At 62.2% G+C, this 16,682-nt stretch overlaps 1 protein-coding gene across 5 annotated transcripts in view; it reads left to right on the top strand.

Annotated features, from left to right (window-relative positions):
* Window positions 1-16,682, top strand: part of Grm4 (glutamate metabotropic receptor 4) — a 103,845-nt gene that overhangs the window by 37,744 nt on the left and 49,419 nt on the right. For all 5 annotated transcript variants that reach the window (XM_048805124.1, XM_048805125.1, XM_048805123.1 and 2 more), the window contains exon 3: window positions 7,813-8,029. In XM_048805124.1, coding sequence (XP_048661081.1) covers window positions 7,813-8,029 — 217 coding nt within the window. The remainder of the gene's footprint in view (window positions 1-7,812; window positions 8,030-16,682) is intronic.

The raw sequence follows: 16,682 nt of genomic DNA, 5'->3' as shown, positions 1-16,682 counted from the left end.
CCAGGGGCCCTAAGGGGTCATTTGCTCCATCCTCTGTCCCCAGGCAGCCTCTCTGGTCACCACCCACAGTCTGTCCCCCCAGCTCTCTCTGGGTCCAGGTTCCAGCTGCCCCTGAGCCCCACCCACCCACAGAAGGAAGCCCAGGTGGCCAGGGCAGGGGGACTCCAAGAAGTCCTCTCCCCACAGCCTGGACGCACAGCCCAGAAGGGCAAAGGCCTGCCTCTCCACCAACCACAGGGCGGACGCAGGCCTCCCAGCCACAGAGCACCCTCCTGCCCCACCAACCCCGGGCACTCCCCAGGCAGGGCTGAGACTTGGGCCCCTTAAGTGGCCCTTTCCTCTCATAGTTGTGGCCAATATCCCCAAAGACACAGAAGGGGAGTGTGGACCACCCTCTTCTGCCACCTCATCCCGCCACCTTCCATCACCCCAGTGACCCAGAGGCCCCAGTCCACTGGTCCCAGGGCCAGTCAGCACCCTGGGCCTCCATTCCCTCCCGTCAGTGCTCACAATTCCTGTGTCCTCTGCCCTGCTCTTAGTGTCCAGGTGACAGGTGGAGGGAGTGGCCACACTGATCTGTGCTGCTGTTGAACCTAAGGTTCCACCCCCTAAGAAATCACTAAGATCCAGTCCTGGCCAAGAAACTTGGGCCAGAACTTTGGGTCCTGGGAAACCCAGAGCAGAGGAATGTTCCGGGGTAAGAGGATTGGGGGAGCATCCTGGACTAGTGGTTGCCCACCTGGCCAATGCCTGGGGTGTCCCTATCCCCAGGCACCACCTCCCAGATCAGACAGCTCCCCTCCCTCCGGGTGGAGGCAGAGGCTTTGCTGACCTAGGATCCCCACTCCGAGATCCAGCCATTCCACTTCATTCACTTCAACAGAGACTTTCCTGAGCACCTACATAGTAGGTGCTGGGCACAGCAATGACCAAAACACAGAGCTTCCATCCTGGAGGGAGGGGGACACAGCAAGCCCTCACCCCAGTGATGAGGCCCCTTAAGGGCACAGAGGACAGGGCAGCTGGTGTGCAAGAAGCAAAGCCAGCAGTCTGAGGAAGGCTGAGGAAGGAGTTCATGTCAGTGGCAGGGCCCGGGGACAGCTGGGTGGTGGGCAGCAGAGGAAGGCAGGCAGCGGTGGTGGCGGGGCTGGGCCAGGCCGGGGCAGGTGGGCGGGCCAGCCAGCAGCTTGCTGCGGTTGGCACCCAGGGCCCCGCCCGTGCCAGGCAGGCGCTCCACCACGGAGCACCTTGGCTCTGCTTCTCTGGGTTGGGATGCTCAGCTCTACCATCTCTCTGAGCCTCAGTCTCCTCATCTACGAAATGGGCACTAGGGGCCTAGCCCTGCCTCCCTCTCTAACTTGAAGGTCTGGCATTTGCCGAGGGTCCCCAGGTGCCAGGCTCTGAGTCCTGCTGGCGTACTCCACAGCGCAGCCTCTGTCCCTGTGATAACCTCACAGGGAAGGGAACCGGGGCCCTAAAGGTCGCCCACTTGCTTCTGGTGGCACAGGTGAACAGCAAGACTGGGTTGTGACCCACGCAGGCTCCAGAGTGTGCTGGAGGCTTGATTATGTGCCACGCACTGGGGAGGGGGAGGGGAGGCGCCTTCACGCTCGGGCTCACGGGAAGAGCAGCGTGGTTCCTGGCAGATGGCCCCTGGGGTGTCCACAAGGCAGTGGCCCTGGGTGTCGGGTCATTTGGCTCTGGGCCCTTGGGGGGGTCAGGGTAAGGATTTGACCCTTACTGCTCTGGACACTTTTGGCTAGAGCCTCAGCCTTCAGAGACCAGGGGACTGTGCCCTGGGTGGGCTCTGGGACGCTGTGCAGGCCCCTCCTGTGCTGAGTGTGGGTATGGACTAGCCGCTCTTGAGGGGCCTCAGATTCTGCTGCTCTGGGGACCAGTGACCAGAGCCTGAGCTGGCCCTGATCGTGCGTCTGTCCTGGTCACTTGCTCAGGACAGGGGGCTGCTGGCCAGGCCCGGGCAGCCTGAGAACAGATCTGGTCCTACGCACACGTGTGTGCATCCACGGTGTGCACACGTGTGGGCCTTTGCACGGGCTATTCCCTGCGCCTGGGATCCCCTCAGATACCCACGTGGCTCCTGCCCTCCCCCTCCTGGGATCTTGGTTCCAGTGTCACCCGTTAGAGGGGCCTTCCTGATCCCTCCCCTCCCCTGCTCCTGCTTACTTCATTTATTTTCTCCTGGCACCCAATTCCCACCCAAACCCTCAGCATCTCCTGTCTCCACCCCCGGGCTGCGTCTAGGCTGGAGCCCTGGTGGACAGGCGCCCACGGGGCCGGCTGCGCTCTGAACTATGCCTGGCAGGCCGGCGGTGCCGGGGACGATCATAAAAGGAAGGAGCGAACGTGCCGGGCACTCAGGCACTCAGGGCACACGCTGCGGCTCGGGCTCACGCACACGCGCACACGGATGCGCTGGGAACCCACCTTCACTGTTGCTCGAGGCTGAAAGCAGCTTCTGTCCCCCCCCCCCACGTGCAGGGACCTCCTGTCACTCCAGAAGAGAGGGGGAGAGAGGGGAGGGAGGTTGATATACATGCCCTCCTCCTGTCCCCTGTCACCCACCCCATGTAAGTCACTTGGCATCTGACCCTCCCACCTAAGGGGTCCCAGCCCACAGGGCACATTTTTTGGGGGGATACTGGGGATTGAACTCAGGGCACTCGACCACCGAGCCCCATCCCCAGCCCTGTTTTGTATTTGATTCAGAGACCGGGCCTCCCTGAGTTGCTTAGGGCTTCACTATTGCTGAGGCTGGCCTTGAACTTGAGATCCTCCTGCCTCAGCCTCCTGAGCCTCTGGAATCACAGGCATGCGCCACCATGCCCGGCTCCACAGGGCACCTTTTGCACAAGCACTTTCAGCTCCCTGTGTGGCATCTCCCAGGATGCAGTGGGGGTAGGACGAGTCCAGTTCACCTCTGCATCTCCCAGTGTGGCCCCGCCCAGCACAACGGGGACCTCAGAAGTCCTGTTGGATTAACAAATGACCAAGACTTCTAATGCCGTGGGCCGCGCCTGGTGCCCCTGGGCAGTGGCACTTAGTGCTGTGGGAGGCCGAGGGCAGGGCCCTGGGTGGACTGCCTGGAGGTGGCAGCTCCGGAGCTGGGTCTGGAGCGTGGGGAGATGAGGTCATGGGCTCAGGGGTGGAGGACGACAGTGGGAGAGGAAAGAGGAACAGACAGGAGGACGTAGAGCAGGACGCCCGTGGTGGGCATATGCTGCTGGGCTCCTGCCCCACGAGGGGGTGAGTGAGCGACCGGCTCTTGGCACCTAGAACAGCAAGCAGCACACAGTAGGCGCTCACTGTGGGGCTGGGAGAGGAGCCGCTGCCTGGGGTGCTCTGCCCCCGCCCCCTGGCGCTGCTGTCGTGAGAGCTGGGGAGGTTCTCTGAGCAGAGTGCGGACGGGTCGTCCCCTCCCTCGCCAGCTGGGCTGCAGGACGGCCAAGTGCAGGGCGTGGCAGTGCCCCACCCGGGCCAGTGTGTCCCAGTCACCCGCTCGCTCCAGACCCACAGATGGGGCACAGTGACCCTAAGGCAATCCTGTCCCCACCCCACTCCAGGCTGACAGGTGTGGGGAGGGAGCCCTGGAGATTCTCCCAGGATGTCCCCATGACGGTGACAGAGAGCTGGGCTGGGAGGGCAGGCGGAGAGGGAAGTCCTGGGAGGAAAGAGGCCCAAGAGAGGTGGGAGGACAGCACCAGGGGCTGGTGGGGCATCACCCCGGAGCCACGGCCTGCCCCCCTGCAGGAAGCAGCGCGGGAGTTTCCCGGGTGACCCCGGTGACTCTCACGGCCTCAGGCCACGGCTCCTGATTCATTCCCATCCCACAGCTGGAGAGACGGAGGCCTGGGAGGGGAGGTCACTTACCTGATTTCCCTCCTGGCGAGTGGAGGGGCCGGGATGTGAACCCGAGTGGTTTAGTTCCCACATCTTGGCTTGAAACCGCCTCCCCAGGGAATGGGGGAGGCTGCAGGGGGAAGAGCTCGGGTATGGCTGGGGCGGCTCAGAGCCCCATCTTCCCGCAGGCCGACAGCAGACCTGCAGGACCCCACGCCGGGCTCCCGTCCTGTGTGGGAATGGGGCATGGGCAGGGGGCAGTCCACCTGGGGCCCCTCTGAGTGTGGGCCTGGGTCTGAAGCCACTGACAGAGGCTGGACCCAGAGCCATCCATCTGTCCACCGTGGATGCTGGGAGCCGCGGGCAGCTTGACCAGAAGAGGGAGGCGGCTGGGAAGGAGGAATGTGGGATGAGTGAGAAGCAGCAGCCTCGTTGGGATAGGGCTGATTCTTGAGACCTGGGTCCAGTCCAGACGCCTGAGTGGGCCTCCCGCCCCTCCATGTCCCGGGCCCTCGTTGGCAGAACACCTCAGAAGTGGGACAGGCTTCATCAGGAGGCCAGTGGAGACCTAAGTGTGTGTTATCACTCCTCGCTGAGGACCAGGCAGAGAGGTCAGTGGTCAAGTGAAAAAGTCAACGCTCTGCCGTGGCCTGGCAGGGCGCCTGCGGAAGAAGCTGGGCGGGGCGTCTGGCCTCTCCGTCCCCACCTCTTCTCCAGCTTCAGCTCCACATTCAGGGCGTTTCTGTGGGGAGGGGCGGCCCAGGGGTGCATTTATTTTGTTTGATTTTATTTAAAAAGTCTTTGTTTAGAAGATGGACATTTCTTCAGGGCGTGGTGGCACTCTCGGGTAATCCCAGTGACTCCGGAGGCCGAGGCAGCAGGATCACGAGTCTGAGGCCATCCTGGGCGACCTAGCGAGACACCCTCTCAGAATAGAAGGGGCTGGGGTTGTAACTCAGAGTAGGGCGCCCCGGGCTCCAGCAGCACTCAGTGTATATACAGAAAGACACTTCAGACACCTACGGAAGTGCAGCAGAGCCACCAGCCCCTCGCTCCCGTCACCGGGCACGGCCAGCCCTCGGGCGGGTGGTATCCGGTTCATCCCACCCCCGCCCCTTGCCCTGGTTCCTTTGAGGCAGATTCCAGGTCCCTGCATGTCACCTCATCCCTAAATATTTCAGCACAAGCTCTGGGACAGTGGCTCTCAACTGGGGACAGTTTTGCCCCCTCCCTGGTGTAATTGGGCCACCTGGAGACATCTTCAGTTGTCACAGCAGGGGGGGGGGAAGGAGTTGCCACTGTCACCAAGCTGGTGAAGGCCCAGGATGCTGTTAAACATCCCGCAGGGCATGGGATAGTCCCCAACAAGGAATGACCCTCCCCTCAGGGGCCAGCAGCGTGGAGGGGGAGAGGCCCTGCTCTAAAAGGCAGGGTCCCCGAGAACCAAGAAGGCTACCATGCCACCCCTCCTTCACCCTCTCGATGAACGGCTTCTGCATTAATCACTGAGTATCTGGCCCAGGTCACCCCTCAGAGGGTGCTGTTTCCTCGCAGAGTGTCCTTGGGGCTGAGGGTGGTGTTTTTGGGCACTGCTGACAGACGTCCAAAAGGTGACCCGTGTACTCACATTTATTTGAGTGCGCTGCTCTCTGCACGGGTGAGGTATGTGCCTATCCTGTGCGGGAATGGGGTGCGTGTGGGGGGCTCTACATTCTAACAGACACTGGGTGTGAGGTGCATGGTCCACTCAACCCTGCACCCAGCCACCTGGCATCTTCCCCTGGCCACCTAGCCTTTGTTCCAGGGCAGTGTGAGTACATACTCCTCTCCTCCCACTCATTAAGCACCTGGCTTCCTGGCTGCCATTGTTCTTACCCTGCCATGCCTTGAAGAGTGGCACAGGGAAAGTGGCCTCCTCCTTTTTCACAGCTGTAGAATTTTCCTTGTGTGGCTAGGACTTCTTTAAACATCCCCTCTTGATGAACATGTATGTTGTTTCCAAAGTCTTGCTCTGACACATGGTGCCATGTGAATAGTGTTGTGCATACTGTTTCACCTAGACCACAACAGCTCCAGGGAGAGGCCGCAGGAGTTAACCCTCAGTTGCTCAGAAAACCCCCCAAAACCAATCAGCTGTCTTCCCCCCTCCATCCTCCTCCCTGAGGATCCCAGGGATCCAGGCCTTTCCCACTAGGCAGGGAGAGGGGAGACAGGGTGAGGGGAGGCCATGGGGGCCGGCAGGGCCACAGGGAGGGCACCTTGAGGGCTGTTGGGCCGGGCCCTTTTGGTGATGGGTGTCCCCAGTGCAGGATGGATCCTGTCCATCTTCCCTTTAGCCATTTGTCCCTTTTAAAAATGACAGCTAGACTACTGTGTGTTGATGCTCCTCTTCCTGCTTCACTGCAGCTGCCCCAGCCTCTCCCTCTGCTGCCCACCACCCAGCTGTCCCCGGGCCCTGCCACTGACATGAACTCCTTCCTCAGCCTTCCTCAGACTGCTGGCTTTGCTTCTTGCACACCAGCTGCCCTGTCCTCTGTGCCCTTAAGGGGCCTCATCACTGGGGTGAGGGCTTGCTGTGTCCCCCTCCCTCCAGGATGGAAGCTCTGTGTTTTGGTCATTGCTGTGCCCAGCACCTACTATGTAGGTGCTCAGGAAAGTCTCTGTTGAAGTGAATGAAGTGGAATGGCTGGATCTCGGAGTGGGGATCCTAGGTCAGCAAAGCCTCTGCCTCCACCCGGAGGGAGGGGAGCTGTCTGATCTGGGAGGTGGTGCCTGGGGATAGGGACACCCCAGGCATTGGCCAGGTGGGCAACCACTAGTCCAGGATGCTCCCCCAATCCTCTTACCCCGGAACATTCCTCTGCTCTGGGTTTCCCAGGACCCAAAGTTCTGGCCCAAGTTTCTTGGCCAGGACTGGATCTTAGTGATTTCTTAGGGGGTGGAACCTTAGGTTCAACAGCAGCACAGATCAGTGTGGCCACTCCCTCCACCTGTCACCTGGACACTAAGAGCAGGGCAGAGGACACAGGAATTGTGAGCACTGACGGGAGGGAATGGAGGCCCAGGGTGCTGACTGGCCCTGGGACCAGTGGACTGGGGCCTCTGGGTCACTGGGGTGATGGAAGGTGGCGGGATGAGGTGGCAGAAGAGGGTGGTCCACACTCCCCTTCTGTGTCTTTGGGGATATTGGCCACAACTATGAGAGGAAAGGGCCACTTAAGGGGCCCAAGTCTCAGCCCTGCCTGGGGAGTGCCCGGGGTTGGTGGGGCAGGAGGGTGCTCTGTGGCTGGGAGGCCTGCGTCCGCCCTGTGGTTGGTGGAGAGGCAGGCCTTTGCCCTTCTGGGCTGTGCGTCCAGGCTGTGGGGAGAGGACTTCTTGGAGTCCCCCTGCCCTGGCCACCTGGGCTTCCTTCTGTGGGTGGGTGGGGCTCAGGGGCAGCTGGAACCTGGACCCAGAGAGAGCTGGGGGGACAGACTGTGGGTGGTGACCAGAGAGGCTGCCTGGGGACAGAGGATGGAGCAAATGACCCCTTAGGGCCCCTGGGACTCCCATCCCCACCATAACTGAAGGCTAAATCATGTTGCCCACCTGGGCACATCCCTGGGTCGGGGGTGTGTGTCTGGGGCCCTCAGTCCCAGCACCCCAGGGAGGCCGGCTGGGAGAGTTTCTGGGGAAGGGGTTTTGGTGCTGTTGTGACAGTCCCCTCCCACCTGGGGTGGACAGGATCCCATGAGACACGCAGGAGCCCACAGCCCCAGGGCCCTGGCTGGAGCTGGAGGCTGGGCTGATCGAGAGCTGGCACAACCTCTCTGGGCCTGTCCCCTCCTCTGTGGAGCAGGGTCCCCTCCTGGGTGAGAGAAGGCAGTGCCTGTGGGGCGAGGGGCGGCGGGTCCCAGGCTGTGGGGATGGGGGGGAGGTGCCAGCGCCCTGGTCAGCAGTCCCTCTCGCCCCCAGATCCCCCAGATCAGCTACGCCTCCACAGCCCCCGACCTGAGTGACAACAGCCGCTACGACTTCTTCTCCCGCGTGGTGCCCTCGGACACATACCAGGCCCAGGCCATGGTGGACATCGTCCGCGCCCTCAAGTGGAACTACGTGTCCACGCTGGCCTCGGAGGGCAGCTACGGCGAGAGTGGAGTGGAGGCCTTCATCCAGAAGTCCCGCGAGGACGGTGAGTCACGTGCAGGGGTGTGTGATCTCTGCCCTCTCCCCCCACCCCGGCCGCTCCCCCAGTGCCTCCGTGCCTGAGTGCCTGGGCTTGGGGGCCTCCCTGACGGGTGACTCCTGGGTGAGGTGACGCCTTCTGCAGACAGGGCTGTGCTAGTGAAGGACGGTGTGTTCCTGGTGTGGATCGTGGGACAGCAGCTGTCCTCACAGGCAAAGGACAGGAAGGGGCAGGTAGGCATGGAGGGCCTGGTTAATCAGGTACTGGGGACCCAAAGCTGGTGGCCCCTGTCAGAAGGGCGGGGAGTTTGGAGACCTAAAGCTGAGCTGCCTTGTTGTGGTGCTGTGCTGGCTCGGGCCTCGGTGACAGTGGTGTCCCTTGGGTGAGGAGCTCTGGCAGGTGCTTTGCATCACCTTCCCCACTGAGCTCTTGCGTCACCTAAACTGCTGTCCTCACATGCTGTGACAAAGCTGTCAGGAAGCCCCAGTGTAGGTCAGCGGCTGAGATAACAAGGGTGACACCTTGGGGGGGCCCCAGCCTGGACCCTGACCGACCCTGAGCTGAGTGGGGCACTGAGGGGGCCGCCTGTGGGGCAGGGGTGGCAGGCAGGTCCCTGTGTCAGGACAGCCAAGGGCAGGACGCTGGCTCCTAGAGGCTGTCCCGAGGGGGATGGTCCCCCTCCTGGCAGCCCAGGTCCCTGAGAGAGGGCGCTCCGGCCCCTCCTGGCCTCTCCCTAGGCCTGTCTCTAAATAGCTCACCTGGCGCTCTTGACCTTGGTGCTGGTATCTGTGTATTGATACGCGGCCCAGGACTCTAATTGCTTTTCCTAAGGTGCCGAGTGTCTGGAGGCTGGCGCTGGCTACACCCTGCGGGCATAATCCTGCTATAAATCTCCGATAAGCCCCTTTAATTGCATGGCTGAGGTTTGCTTGGGTGCCCGCGACCTGGTGCGGGGAGCGGGGAAGTGGGGCAGCTCGGAGGGATGGCGAGGAGGGCTCCAGGCCACGCCCACCCGGCTCCAGGCCACGCCCGCCCCTGCTCTGGGCCTCTCCCACCCCGCGCAGGCAGAGGGACACAAGGCACTGGACCCCCTCCCACCTCCAAGAGGACTGGTGGTCAGCACCCTGGTGGAGCCACAGCCCTCACGCCCGGTCCCTGTCCTTTCCTCGGCTGTGGGATCCGGTTCTACACCTTCCTCTGGCCACCACTCTGTACAGGCCCCTCCCCTCCCAAAGCTTGAATTCTTCCCCAAAGGAGCCCACTGCCTTCTCTGTTTAAGGGACAACCTCTGCAGGATTTAGAGACAGAGGTGCTGTGTGCAAGGACAGAGGGCCCAGAGTCTCAGGGGTTGGCTGTGTTCTGTCTTTGGCCCAGGAGACGTAGAGGTCCCCCCAGGACTCACATAGCCTGCCCCCGCCCATATGCCCAGCACCGCTGTCCTGGATGGTCCTTCAAGGTAGGCACTGCTCACCCCACTGGGCAGCAGAGGAAGAGCTGGGGCACAGAGAAGCCACCTGATAACTGGCACCAAATCACTCAGCACATGAGAGGCAAAGAGGGATTTGACCCTGGCCGAAGGGCCGGAGGGCTCATGTGGTTTTGTATCCTTGTCTGCCCCTCTTCTCCCTCCACTGTCCCTCTTGCTGAGACCCATGTGGACCAGCTTGGGAGTGAGTGCTGGGGCGTGACAGGGACACACACATTCCAGGGTGGGAGAGCCACGGCAGGGTCGGGGTCTGGGCATTGTGTGGCTAAAGGTGATACCTCGCGGCTTTTTTCTTTCTTTTTGTGCTGGGAATTGGGAAGCTTTGGCCCAGGGTGCTTTGCCATGAAGCCACCTCCCCAGCCTTTTTAATTTCAAGATAGGGTCTCTCTAAGTTGCTTAGGAACATGCTAAGTTGCTGAGGCTGGCCTCGAACTCGTGATCCTCCTCCCTCAGCCTCTGAGTTGCTGGAATCCCAGGTGTGGCCTCCTCACCTAGCTGCTGTTTGAATCTTTTACAGGCATCTAATCAGATGCTGGGGAGTTAGAAAACTAAAGCCCGCTCACGAGTTTTACCAAGGACCCAGCATTCGAGATAAACAAGAGCGCGAGCTACTGTGCCAGTCCCAACGTAGGCCCTCCTGCCCTGGAGCCCCTCCAGCGCCTCTGCCCCTGGGGACACTCCCACCTTGCTGAGGGCCTGTTTCCCCATCTGGCTGTGCCTCCCGTGTCCTCAGACCCTCCTGCTGCTCCCTGTGCCAGGGTGAGAGTCATCCTGGAGCCGAGCTGGGCCTGGCCCCGTGGATGGGCATCCAGGTCCCCCGACCCCACCTGCTAAACGAAATCTGATTTGGAAGAATGTCTTTGGGTGGGTGAAAAGAAAAGGAGAGAAAGCGGCGCTCCGGCTGGCCAAATTGAAATCAGAATTGAGCGGCTGGTAGAAAGAGGCCGCTGCACCTTGTAGCCTAATCCCTGCAAAAGATTAAAGATGTCTTTGGCCGCATATTGTATTGATTCGTCCTCTGAAGTATAAATCATCTGTGAGTTGTTCAGAGGAACACGGGGAGGGGAGGGGAGACAGGGAGGGCACGTTCCAGGGCTGGCATTGCACATCAGAGTGGTGGCGAGCAAGTCCCAGGGTCTACCCTGGGCTGGGCTCTGGGTATCTCAGAGGAGTGTTTTTATGATCATCTCCTAGGCGAGGAAACAGGCCAGAGAGGGCAAGTGGTTTTCCCAAGGTCACACAGCCAGAGTATGGGGGATTTGGAACAGGAACCTAGCTTTGTCCTTTGCAAGGGGAGTTCCCTGATGGCCCCTAGGATGGCTCAGTGCTGTCGTGAATCCTGTTGACAGCCCCGTGCACCCTGTGTATTTATGTCCATTTTATAGATGGGCAAACAAAGGCTCAGAGCGCAGTGAAGGCTTTGAGCCAGGCCGTCAGACCAGGCCCTTGACCTCACTCTGCCTTCCTACCTTGTATCACAGAGGCTGCGCTGTGTGGGGGTTCAGGCTCCTAGGACAGGCCTGGGCTCCAGGGCAGCTACTTATTGGCTGTGTGCTCCTGGGGAAGTCACTTAGCCTCTCTGAGCTCAGTTTTCTCCTCAACGATATGGGCTGGGATGTCAGAAAGAGAGGAGCACCGGGTGCCTGCTGATGGGGACTCAGTGATGAGCCCTGGGGCTTCGTTTTCAGGGTCTGACTCCCGGGGTCCCCCCTGCCCTGGTTGGTACCTGGCCACTACTGGAACCAAGGGAATTGCGTGGGGTAGGGGTCACCGGAGGGGGCCAGGCAGTGCTCTCACCAGGGAAGCACGCATGGCCAGGGGTAGGGACAGAGCCACAGGATCCCGGGCAGAGCTGGTCCTTACTGGAAGGCGGGGGTGGGGGGGGTGGGGGTGGGGCAGAGCCGCTAGCTTCACGGTTGGGCAGGGCGGGGCATGTGTGGGCGTGTTGGGGACGGTGTCCACGCGTGAATTTTTGGACATGTGACTGGGGGCTGCCTCCATGGCATCAGTGGGCACAGCCGTGTGCGCCTGCGGGGTGGCATGAGGGTCTGGTGCACCTCCCCCGTGTCTCCCCTGGGTGGGCCCAAGCCCCTGGGGAGGGGCTGCAGGCAGAGGTGAGGGCCCGGCCAGGGCTGGGGTGAGAGGTGCAGAGCGGCCTGGGCTCCCCGGATAAGGCCCGTGAGTCGCAGGTGGAGGAGACAGAAGCAGAGAGGCCTGTGCAGAGGTGGCCAGGTCCCTGAGGCCCCTTCCTGGGCACCTTTGGGGGTAGGAGCATGAACACCTGCGGCTCCTCAGCCCTCTGCATCCCCGGGCCCTGCTGTGGGCCTCAGTTTACCCGCACCGATGCCCCCCACTCCACAGTGAGGAACCCCAGGGCTCAGGGATGTCAAGGGTCCTGCCCCAGGTCGCAGGGAGCATGCGTGTCAGAGCCCGGGCGCCTGTGGGTGGCGGGAGGGATGTGCCCCGCGGACCTGCTTCACGGGCGTCCACTCACGAGCTCTCAGGCAGCCCCTCCGCAGAGGCCAGATCGAGGCTCAGAGACCACACGGAAGGCAGAGGGACAGGATCTTGATCTAGCTGAGGGTCTCCCTAGCCAACGAGCTGTCCCACCTCGGGTGCATGTGACAAGGACACAGGTGACATTCTCCATAGGGTCCCCTGGGAGTTGGGCTCTGGCCTAATCAGGTGGGTGGGTCCAGTGCTCCAAGGCACGTTCACGCTGAGCTCCTGGGGGCCGAGGTGGCCCCTCTGGGCGGGCGGAGGGAGCAGGCTCAGGCCTGCTCTTGGGAGGACTTCCTGTCCCCTTGCACAGCACAGGTTCTGAAGCCTCACCTCCTGGTGTCCCCGAGTCCCCCATTGGTATTCCGGAGACGCTGGTGAGTCAGGCTGCTGCTCTGACCTCCAGCTCCGGCGCCTGGGACTGAGTAGCAGGCTGGGTGGCAGGCTTGCATTCCGATGGCCTCTGTCAGCGGAGCAGCTGCGATGGCTATGGCCCTGCTGGGAGGCTCAGAGCTGGGCCAGGGGGCTCCTGGCCCTGGCTTCCCTGCTGCGGATGGACACCACCTGCTGAGGCTCCTGGTGAGGGGGGAGCTTGGCCACTGGGAAGAGCCGCGCCACCCAGAGGGGCTATTTGTGTTTTGGGGGAGCCTCTGGGTGCCCCTAAACCAGAAGCCCCTAGGATGGGCGCTCAGAGCACCCGCTCCCCTTCCTGCTGCCTCCCCCTCCCCCTGCTCTGACCTCACCAGCCTCTGTCCTGCTGCTATGGTGCCAGGCACAAGCCAGCCCCAGGGTCTTTGCCTGGTCTTTCCCTGCTCATCCACGTGGCCCACGTCCTTAGAGCGTCCAGTCCCCTCCGCAGACGGGCCTCTGAGCACCCTGCATAAACCGCCTCTCCTTAGCCCGCGACTCTTCACCCTGTGCCCTGCTCTGTTTTCCTTACAGCACTAAACTAATAACTTTTTATTTATCTGTTTACAGCCTGTAAGGGCAGACTTTGCCTGTTTTGTTCCCTGCTGCACCCGCAGCATCTAGCCCAGCCCCTGGCACATAGTAGTTGCTCAATAATTGTTGATGACTGATCACAGAATCTAGCCCCCACCACTTACTTCTGTGGCCCTTCTCCCACCCTGGGCTTGAGAGGTGGCTGTCCCAGACCACTGAGGGACAGACCAAGGATGACGGTGCTCAGGCTCTGTCCTGGGACCCCCAGCCTCCTCCGTACTGGGCTCTCCTGCTGTCCCCCAGCCTCTACTGACTCATCAAGGACAGAAATCCTCTCCCTGCAGCGGTGGGCAGGGAGGGGGGCCTCGGGCCCGTCAGAGGCTGTGTCAGGTTTCTCTTGTTTGAAACATGGGGTGCACGTCCTTGCATTTCCGCTTCTGTGCCACACTGGACGCTTTGTCCTGAGGTGTCACCTGTCCTCAGGGAGGAGGAGGAGGAGCCACCCTCTGTGGTGCTAGCTCCCAGCAACCTGGCTTCGTGGGTTTGTGTGGCACCTGTGGGGTGCCCAGCCCCTGTGTCAGAGGACACAGCTGAGGGCCCTACTCTCAGGGCTCCTCAGGGGACATGGTGAGCACAGCAGTGCTCAGGAGAGCCGGCCCCAGTGGGTGACAGGATGTGACGTTCCCTGTTGGAGTGGGTGAGTGCTGTCCTGGGCTGCCCGGCTGGCAAGGCGGCTGTGCAGGGCTGGGCGAGGGCTCCTCGGACAGGCAGAGGAGGAGACGGCGGGCCAGGCAGGGGGACAGCCTGAGCAAGGGCCTGGAGGTAGGAAGGAGTAGGGCAGCGGGGACCTGGCGAGGGGCCTGGCCTGTGCTGGTGACCCCAGGACAGGCGCACCAGGTGGTGGGGCTGGGGGGCTTCCCTTAGGCCAGCCCTGCATTCGGAAATCTTTTGGCACTCAGCGGTGCCTGCTTGGTGGGAACGTGTCAGTGCACGACATCCGCACCCCCGTGCCCAGCCTGCTCCTGCCCAGCCCCTGTGCCCAGCCTGCCAACCTGTCCAGCCCGTGCCCAGCCTGCTCCTGCCCAGGACCTCAGCGCCCCTCCCGCAGACTCCCTGTCGCCCTGCCTCAGGCGGAGCTGCATCCCTGGTGGAGCAGGCAGCTGTGGGGACTCTTCTTGGGCTCACTGTCATGTCTGCCCTGCCTTCCATCTGCCTTGTCCCCTGGCTCTGGGCTCCTGTGGCCAGGAAGGGCCAGGACCCCGCTCATCCCCGTGCCCCACCTTTCTGTGCCCAGCGGGCCTCGGTAGATGTTTGTGGCATGAACAGATGACCAGCGCCCGGCCTTTGGGCATGTCGCATTCTCTGTGACAGGTGTGGGGCCGCCAGCTCAAGCGGGGAGGGTTCCTCCCTCAAGCAAAGGTTCCTCTCGGCTTGTTCCCTGCGATTCTGGTTCATCCAGACACCCCCAGACATTTGCTGCGACTGTATTTAGGACAGTCCCCCCAGGGGGTGATGGGAAGGGAAACACCCACGAGGCCTGAGCAGCGGGAGGCCCAGGGGCCACTTCAGGGCTTTGTGTTTTGGTTGGGGAATGTGTGTATGGGAGGGGGACAGTCGCAGGGGACAGTGCCTGGCGCACAGTGGTGTCCTGCTCCATGGCTGTGGCTGAGGTTGGCTCAGGTGGCAGGGGCCGGAGAAGCAGGGAGGCGCTGTTGCCAGGCCTGGCTTGGTGTCCACGGGCCGCCCAGGGGCTCAGCCGCCCGCGGCCCAGGTGCTCTGTCCTCTGACCCTACACCCTCCACATCCTGGGCCCCCCCGCACAGCCAGTCCCCACGGCTCCAGAGCATCCACCAGGCTGCCTCGGGCCTGAGACTCCCTGGGTCTTCCTGCCCCCTCTGCTGCCCGTCCCTCGCCCTGGGGACATGAAGTGGGTCTGGCCCCAGCACCAACCCCCTGCTGAACCACCAGGCCCACCGGGCGCAGCTAGTCCCCTTGCCGGCCTCGGAGATTGGCAGGCAGCTGTGGTTAATGTGACTGCGCAGTGATTGCAGGTCAATCCTGTCCCTTCGTGAAGACGAGCCCCTGCGCCTGCCTGGCCTGCCCCGGGGACTTCACCCGTCTGCTCTGATTTCTCTGCCACTCTGGCCTGTGGCAGAGCTGACACCTCTGGATTCTGTGAGTCCTCAGGGCTGGGCGTCCCTGGGCCCCGCTGCGCGGCACCTTTTCCCGCACTCCGCGCCTCGTCTCCGAGGTGTGAGTCCTGGTGGGGACACGCTCTCTCGGCCTGTGCCTCTGAGCTTGGTGACAGTGACAAAAGGAAGATGTCGGAGGCTGAGGTTTTTTTGCTCTGAATTTGCATCTCTTCCTCCCAGCAGCCTCCTCCCTGACCTCCTTTTGAAGGTGTCCGTTTCCCCTGGGGTTTAAACCCTCCCTCTGCTGGTTACGGCCTTTGGAACCCGGTCCTCCTGGTGGAGTGAGGGTTTCCCAGCCCAGGTGCTGGGGCCAAGGGACAGCTGGGCCAAATCCCTGCCACCAGGAGCTGCGCTACCTTGGACAGCGCCTCAGGCCATGTGCCTGACGGAGACTGAGTCGACACATGTAGTCCTTAGCACAGGCACTCCTGTAACACCCTGTGTCCCCAAAGGTGTCAGTTGTTATCGTTATTAACCAGAGCAGAGTGAGGGACCAAGGGCCCTGATCTGGGAGTGGGGGCTGAGTTCTAGTCCTTACTCTGGCTCTGGGTGGCTGTGTGACTCTGGGCTGCTAACCTTCCCTCTCTGAGCCTCAGCTTCTTCACTGATGTGAAGGTGCTGGATCAGGGGACCTTGAGCATCCATGGTGGAGGTCTTTGCAGCTCTTGGGTTTCTCTCTCTCTCTCACCTCGTGGAGGTCCAGGTTGTCCCTGGCTCCCTGTTCTCTTGTTCTTGGGCCCAGACCTGAGGCCACAGGGTAGCTGCCCCTCAGCAGCTGTCCCCTTAACACCTTCGCCTCCCTGGTCCCTTTACTGCTGATCCCTCGAGCCTGTCTTGAACCCCACGTTCCTCTTCCTGCCCCCGCTCCTCCTCATGCTCACCTGAGCCTACTGGGCCGTGTCTCCCAGGCTCCCTCGGGACAGGGCCCCTTCCAGCTGCTTCCCTGTTGTGAAGAGCATCTGGTGAAGGCCGCTGCCCGGCTCGCCCCAGTGCAGGACCCGCTCCACCTGATGACTCTGGACCCGGCCGGCCTGCCTCTCGGGGCAAGTCCCCAGCACCCGAGTCCCTGTTCCGAGCCCTTGGAGAAGTGGCAGGAGCAGTGCCCTCTGGGGCTCTGCAGAGAGCCGTGGCTCAGCGTTCTGTCCTGGCCTCCCCTTCTCCCTCCTGCTTCAGGGGGCTGCCGAGGGCCAGGAGGGCGGGTCCGCCAGCCCGGCCCGAGCCTTGGGCAAGTCCCCTCCACCGAGGAGCCCCCAGTTCCACATCTGCCAGACCAGGAAGGGGTCCGTGTGCCTCCCTCCGTGGCTCATGCGTGTGGCTACATGGGGACCTTACAGCCCCTCTGCCCGTCACTCTCTCCATCCACCCTTCCTCCTCCCCACGCCAACGCTCTGCTCAGGGCCAGGGAGGAAGAGAGGAGAGGCTGCGGGTGGCAGCAGGGATTATGGAGGAGCTGTGGCTTCAAGTCTGAGGCTCAAAGACCCTGGCATTGCGGGGAGTGTGGGGGGGAGGGGGAAGGAACAGGGAGACGTGGAACTGTCTC

The sequence above is a fragment of the Marmota marmota genome, unplaced genomic scaffold, assembly GCF_001458135.2.
Source record: "Marmota marmota marmota unplaced genomic scaffold, marMar, whole genome shotgun sequence".
In the NCBI taxonomy this organism is placed as follows: domain Eukaryota; kingdom Metazoa; phylum Chordata; class Mammalia; order Rodentia; family Sciuridae; genus Marmota; species Marmota marmota.
This window is presented reverse-complemented; position numbering and strand designations above follow the sequence as displayed.